The sequence below is a fragment of the Limulus polyphemus genome, unplaced genomic scaffold, assembly GCF_000517525.1.
Source record: "Limulus polyphemus unplaced genomic scaffold, Limulus_polyphemus-2.1.2 Scaffold7159, whole genome shotgun sequence".
Classification (NCBI taxonomy): domain Eukaryota; kingdom Metazoa; phylum Arthropoda; class Merostomata; order Xiphosura; family Limulidae; genus Limulus; species Limulus polyphemus.
In genome coordinates, this window is record NW_013672769.1 from 16590 (window position 1) to 24528 (window position 7939).

Sequence of the window (7939 nt, forward strand, 5' to 3'; positions counted from 1 at the left end):
GTGAACATGATTACTTTGACAGTTCAAATAAACAAAATAATTCATTTCAATTGGATAATTGTTTCTGAGAGTCAAAAAACTTGTTAAGATGAACAAACTTGAATTAATTGAAAAATAAAATAATTAGAAATCATAATGGCATTTTTTTAATTACTTGGATAATTGGAATAATCAAAAACATTAATTTCAATTAGTTTATTTTTGTTAAATTAATAAATTTCAGCCAATTATTTTGTGTTTCACTAATTGAGTCATTTTGTTGTCAAATTAATGGGGATTTGTTGTAAGTCAAAGAACTGCTAAATATGTCTCTTGTGGCTCACATCTGAAATGGTATGCTACTGCATTATCATGTGTAAGTTGCTTTTGTCAAATGTAATTAATGTTCTTTATATTATGCATGCGCACCTAAAATTGTTATGTTGCAAAAATATACCAAGTAGATACTATTTTGTAATTAGTTCTTGTATTCTGTCTTTTTTTTGCATACTGTCAAACTGGCTGGGTATCTAATTCACTTTTTTGTTGCTAAATTTTTACTCATTAAGATATCTTGAGTAAAACCACATACAAGAAGTTCCATGTAACACTAAATGATTTTATTCTTTACTTTCTTATAACTGTCAGTTTCTGATGATGACGAATATGAATGTGTCAGTGTTCTCAACTCCCACTCGCAAGATGTGAAAAAAGTTTTATGGCATCCACACAAAGAGGTAGGTTTATAATAAAAAGCAACTAAGGTTTAGCAGTTTAGAAAATGGTTTACCATGTATACATTCATGATGAGCAGCAAAAAATAGTTTATGTGACACAAAACAATGACTTTAAAAAGTAATCTTGCTCACAGGCTGGAAATACTCACTTTTACTTACTGTTTAAAGCTGTGGAATGTCATTTTCATAAGGAACACTGGTGAAATAAAATATAGCCAATCTTTTGAACTTGTTTCCTGTGCAGGTTCCAATTTGGTACAATAGTAAAACAAGAAAATAAAGTTCAAATCTCCTCATGACAATTTAATATTTACAAGTATCAAACAAATTTGCAAAAAATTAACTATGATGTAGGGATGGCAATGCCAAAAAGTACAGAAACAAGGTAATGATGAATACACAAAACCATAAAAAATTCCCTACATAAGTAGCCAAGTAAGTACTAAGTCAATCTTATCTTACGAGTTTATGGTTATTAGCCACTGTAAAACTGTATAACACTATTCAGCTTAATAGCTTTATTCAAACCTGAATTCATGCAACTGACAGGAATTCAACATTTAATTGTAGATGAAAGTTATTTCTGGATTCATCGCTACCTTCTTTCTGTACTTTTTAGCATTGCCATTCCTATATCATGCTTAATTTATCCAAACATTTTTTTTATTACTTGTTTTGTCTCTTACTTTTTTAAAACAATTTCATTGAAGTAGGTTGATAAGTGAACATTTGTTTATTTTTATAATTCATTGGTAATATATATTGTTAATATCATATCAGTTTTGTCAGTTTCTTCATTGCTCTTGTAGAATGATTTCTGATATTCATATAATGCCATACAATTGGCTACAATAGATTATTAATCATCACTGGTCATAATTTTGACTTCTTGGGATTTGATGATGAGGAACCTACAGTAAGGAAAGAATGTATGAAAAAATATATAGCTGTATCATCCCTTATTCATGTTTGTATTTTTTTGGCACTGCCATCCCTACATCATTTTACTTGTGTTTAGGCATTTTAAAGGAACACCAGGTTTCTGTAACAAAGCTAACTTCAAGGGGTAACGATAACATTGTTTTCACTATGATTTTTATTAAGTCTATACTAAGCACTGCTGTGCTTAGTGATAGCCTGTTTCCAAGTGCTCTTAAAATGAGTTTCTATCATACTAAAGCCATTACAAAACTACAAACATTTTTTTGGCTAGCTTAGGAAAAGTAAAAAGAAAGCTGAACACTTTGGCTCTTTATCTAATTCCTAGTTTTCCACTTTAGTAACACTTTTCAATGATACTGGGAATCTCAAAAGCTGTGAAACACTTGATAATGGCAATTAGGTGCTTAAATAAGGGTGTAACTCAACCTTAGCAGTTACTTGTAAGCATAATAGAGTAATAGATTGAATGCAGCAGTCATTTTTTTCTTGGTCCATCCCTACATATTAAACACAACTGTGCTTGGTGATTATTATTATTCATTGATAAACAATAAATAAATAACTATTTAGTGATAACATTTATTTTGGATGAAAAGAAGTGAATGTGTTTAAGCAATAAAACTTATGACCATGTGAGGAAATTGTTTTATTTGTTGCCTTTAAAAAAATATTGGTTCATATGTTTTTATAGTGCAAAATGTTTTGGGAAGATTTTTTAATCAGAAAGTTAAATTTTAATGAATGCATGTGACTCAAATATTGCAGCATAAGGTATTTGTCCTGGGCTATTACCAACAAAATGTTGTTTTTTGCACAAACGTTTTTTTCTAGTTATTATTACTATTTTCTTTTTCAGATATTAGCATCAGCAAGTTATGATGACACCATCAAATTGTATAAAGAAGATGGGGATGACTGGTGCTGTTTTGCTTCATTACAATCACATGGATCAACTGTTTGGTCCATTGCTTTTGACCATTTTGGAAAAAGACTGGCTTCTTGTAGTGATGACAAAACTATTAAAATTTGGAAAGAATACTTACCTGGAAGTAGTGAAGGTAATGTGATGAGCATTACAGCTAAAGTTATTTAATCCTTTGAATATTGTTGGTACTTGGTGAAACTCCAATATTACAGAACTGAAGAAAAAAACAAAGACAATTGTACATTTCACAAAAACTTCAATCTGTACCTGATGATGCCTTTACTAGGAAAACCATGGTCGCGAATAAATGAAATTTTTGTGAAACATACAATTGTCTGTTTTTTACTTCAATTCTGTAATTCTTGTATGCCATTTGTTGCTTCTGACATGCCTAGTAGATGTTACTTAGTAGACTGAATCTGCAATTTTATATGTATCTGATCAATATTTTGTAAATAGTGATTTTGGAAAACAGCTTTTCTCTGAAAAGAATTGCACTTAATTAACATTGACAGTTTGACTACAAAATCAAATTTTTATCAGTAAATTAAAAAAAATTTTTTCTTTGAAGAATTTCTTGGTTATAGATTTTTAACCCTATGTATTGTTTCAGAATTTGGGTCTTTCAAGAGCCAAAAAAATTTTTTTCCAATCTAAATGTGTTTAATGGAGCTCAGTTTGAACTGTATTTTAAAGGCAAAATTAAATACATAATTTCATTGAAGTTTAAGTATTTAGATAATTTGTAAGTTGCAAATTCTTAAAAAATATAAGATGAAGTATTCACTCAATTGGAGGTATAAAATTTGCTAACATTCTATTTTAAAGAAATCTGCCCTAAGATCTTAATAAAACTTTAACAGAAGTGCTGTAATTTTAAAACCTAAGAAAAAACAAACCACATTAATCCTTAAGATTAGGATGACACTCATGTAAATTTTCACACAGACGTATTAAAGAAATAGCACCAGCATTTGTATTACACAATAAATATTTAAAATGAGACTGTTCTCAGTCTCAAAATACAATACAAATTGTTTTAGTTTATAAAAATAAAATACTGTGAGACTGGGAACAGTCTCCTACACTACATGTTTTCATATCTTACTCCTAATGATGACACCGTAAGACATTGAAACATGTAGAGTATGTAGTAGTTCATAATTTTTAGTATCATATTGTTTTTTAAAAAGAAAATTGTGGAATATGAATACCAATTTGTGTGCTCTAAGTATGTTTATTATTCGTATTCAGTAGTAATTTTTCTGAAAGCCTGCTACTCTGTTGATTTGTGTAGGTATAATTACAAAAAGGGTAGATCCTGCATGGAAGTGTGTGTGTACTTTGTCTGGTTTCCATCATCGTACAGTATATGACATTAGTTGGTAAGTAAATATTGAAGTGATGTCAGTTTCTTAAGCTTGTGTAATAGGAAATATTTTTCATTCTTGCTGCAAAATGAAACTAAAATCAAATTGTCACAAGTACTTTTTGTGTGCTACAGTATATATGTGTTATTTGCTAGATTTTTATGTTAGAGGCCTGGAAAATAAAGAACTGGGTTACCTGTATGGGTCAGATTAAAACATTTGTGAAGCACAAAGCACATCTGAAAGTTGGAGCTAGTGTGTACTTAAACATGTAAACAGCTTTGAAAGAGTCCTTGAGAATATAGTATTTTGTATATATAATTCAAACTGTATAGTCTACTTATGTTTTTATACACAAATCTATATTGAGCTTAATCCATTATTTCTGGAGACTGTTCTAGGGTTAGATTGAGTGCCTTGAAGAATCGCCCATGTTGATAGAGTCTAATGAATTGAGAGGTTGAGATCCATTAGAAAACACATTAAATGCATCAAGTAACTGCTATGTCTGGATTTATGCACCTCTTGAAGCACCCAAGCATTACATGATGAAAACATGTAACTTACATTAGTTTTTAAATCTTAGTTCTGTTACCATTGTTGTCTGACCAGCAAAAAAAAAAAGGGGGGGGGGTCTATGACTCCAATGAATAATTGTTTTCAAGCATCTCAACAGGCCAACAGAGAAAAGTACATGCTCCTCTTAATAATAAAATCTTTGAAACTTGCATGTAATATAATGTGAAATTTGAGAGTAGTATTGTCCATTTCTTTTATCTTGTTTCTTGCTATCATGAGCATGTAAACCATAGCTATCAGTCACTTAGCAAATGTTATCTTAGATAGTGTTCATCTACCTGTATCAGGTTTGGATTTTCCTGGCTACTACATTTAAGTCTTACATTACTGAAACTGGATAAATAACTTGTCAACATGCTGTGATACACTTTTTGAGAATAAATTCCAGGGCAAGTGGATTTGTATGTAATAATAGGGAACCAATTTCTTTATTATTCATTTAGGTGTCCAATCTCAGAATTGATTGTCACAGCAGGAGGTGATGATGCCATCAGGCTGTTTCAAGAAGAAAACTCCTCAGACTCTAATGCACCACAATTTAATCTAGTAGCAACTGCTTCCAAAGCACACTCCCAGGATGTAAACTCTGTAGCTTGGAATGCAAAAGAAGGTGGACTGTTAGCCTCTTGTAGTGATGATGGAACAGTAAAATTGTGGAAAGTAGACTATATGTAATGTCGTCATTATTTAAAAGCTGTGAGTAATTCCATAGAGGTCTAATTGTGAATTCTAGGATACTGGAAATCTATGAATTTTCCAGAACCTTTGCACTTTCAAGTAAATAAAGAAATATTCACTTACTAAATCAACTTATGAATAATGTGAGTCAGTATGTGTAAAAAGGTAATTTATCATCAAGCCATTGTTGCATTATGTTGAAAATTATAAATTATCTCAAGTAAAAAAAATGTTACACTGAGACTTAAATGTGTCAAATCAAGTTCGAAACCCATCCATGAAAAAAGTAGGTATTGTATTTATCATTAATAAATATATAAATTTTAATATTAAAACAAAGATCTACAAAATGAAATAAAATCATGTTTGGATACACAAGTGTGAGTTAGGAAGTTTTTTATACCCATTCTGCATGATAAAAATGTAAGTTGCAATATTTATTGAGTCTTAGTTTTGTTACCATTGCTGTCTGACGAGCATAAGCATCTAAACAGTATAATAGTAATGAATCCAAGAATTAGTTGTTTTTTATGAAAAAATATGAAAACCTCAGAAACTTATCTCCTAAATTTATGTTGTTGTTTTTGTTTTACTTGAATGGCAAGATTCGTCCAGCCATTCAGATAAAGAACAACAAAATATACAAATACAGGGATCTTAATCAGCTGTACATTACACACTTGAAAACTCCCAGTATTGGGAGAATACCTGAAAACGACAGCAGCTTTAGACAACAAATTTGTATATGATTAAGTTGTTAAAGTTCAAACAAATCCATAAAGTGAACTAAACAGAGTTCACCTACAGTTAAGGGTACCATTAGTATTCACTAAACACAGCTATAGTAACTATGTTGTACAGACTAAATCCAAAGTTAAACAAAGAAAAATAATAATTGCCACACAAATTTCAGTATACAAAAGCAAAAGGTATAAGTTATTGAAGTTATAAAAGTTACTAAAAGGTAAGTTAAAGTTCTACAATTGTGAATAATTGTTCTTCAGAGTTTTAAAACTTTTATCAATATCATATAAAGACAAACCTAACTTTATATACAAAACAAAATGCACAAACAAAGCTAAGTTTGCACACAAATGTACCTCACATCCAAGATCTGTGTCTAGTGGGAGTTGAGCTCTAGGATCTGGCTGCCGCTGATTTCAACTGATAGGAAAGATAACATTTTTGGATGTCACATGTTATTTTCCTTACAAGAAAGTCAGTTAACTGCCAATTAGATAACCCAAGTCTTGTATACTTTTCGGACAGGGAGAATTAAAAGTGTTATTTGAGTGACTCTGGTGAGAACTGAGAACTCTGAAAAACACAATTTCAAATAAATTACATCTTAATTAATGATATAGGTCCAACTTATCTCTCATTGGTTAACTTGTATTCAGGGTTATTGATGAGGAGTGTAATTCTCTGAAACTAATATAACCCAATAACACACATTGATGAAAGTGTAGATTGAACTGGACTTCCCTTGAACTTAGACTTCAAGATTAAAAAATTTTTGGAATAGTAAGTTTATTACATACAGCAGGTCTTTCATGAAATATGAACTTCATTACTTTTTAGTCCTTGAGGTTGCACACAAAATGTACTGCATGGATCTTCATTTTATACTGGACTATTTGGAAATATATATATATAAAGTGATCAAGAAAATGGAATATGAGATAGGAAGAATATGAAAAAAGCTGTTTCCATATGAAGGGGTTCAATATGCCCCATCAGTTTCATATTTTCTCCTTCACAACATTATGAATTACTTTTACTAACCCACCTCTAGTCTTTATGCAACACAGTGAACACTATTCTTTCCCTGTATTTGCATTTGCTCCATCTCAGCTCATGTGTACCATTTAGCCTCTCCAGTTCTTCGTGCCATTGTCTATGAATACTCTGTCATAAACATCAGCATCTGAAGTGTGATCTAATGATTTCAAAGCCAAGAAATAATTATTGATTAGCCCTTTGATTTGGTCCAATACATTATGATTTCAACCTCTACAGTGCTTGTGTCAGAAGCCCATTCAAAGACAACAGACATTATATTAGCATCCATATCTTTTTTTCGCTATGTTCTCCCTGACCTCTTAAACATTATGAATTAATAGCATGTAAGTAGAAATGATAAATTAATGAATTACTGGTGAAGATAAGGATCACAGATCTAAATAGTTTATTTACACAATAATCACCTTTTAGAAAATTGTCACCACCAGATACTGAAATTATGTACAAAATTTAGAGAATAACATGATGGGAACTTGTGAATTTAAATGACAAATTGAATTTGAATACTAAAGAAAACATATACAAGGAGTCATCTGTATTACATGACTCGACCATTATGTTTAGCACATAAACTGGCCAATCAGGATAACTCAAATAAATACTAAACCTGTAAATAGGCTATTGAGTTACATTATGGTTAAAAACTAGATAGATAAAACACAGAAGAGATGGTATAATAAATGTATGAATATGAACAGATTGGATGTAGATTACTACAGAAAGCCATCTTAGCTATTATGATCAGATACAGCCTGAACTTTTCTTTAATTAAATGTATGCACATAAAAGTTAAATATACTTACAAATTTGAAAAGGAAGCTGATAATTAAATATTGTTTACAGATTTTCATTTGAAATCATAACAGTTGACATGGTGCAACTTTTTGAATACAATTTTTCCAATACACACACACACATATGTTAAA

At 30.5% G+C, this 7939-nt stretch overlaps 1 protein-coding gene across 1 annotated transcript; it reads left to right on the forward strand.

Moving 5' to 3' along the window:
- Positions 1 to 623: 623 nt before the first annotated feature.
- LOC106474391 (probable cytosolic iron-sulfur protein assembly protein CIAO1) lies at positions 624 to 5341 on the forward strand (the record flags this gene model as incomplete). Its single annotated transcript, XM_013935082.2, has 4 exons — positions 624 to 716; positions 2515 to 2716; positions 3881 to 3968; positions 4976 to 5341. Coding segments are annotated over 4 exons (615 nt in total), but the record flags the coding sequence as incomplete, so codon positions are not given.
- Between the last annotated feature and the right edge of the window lie 2598 nt (positions 5342 to 7939).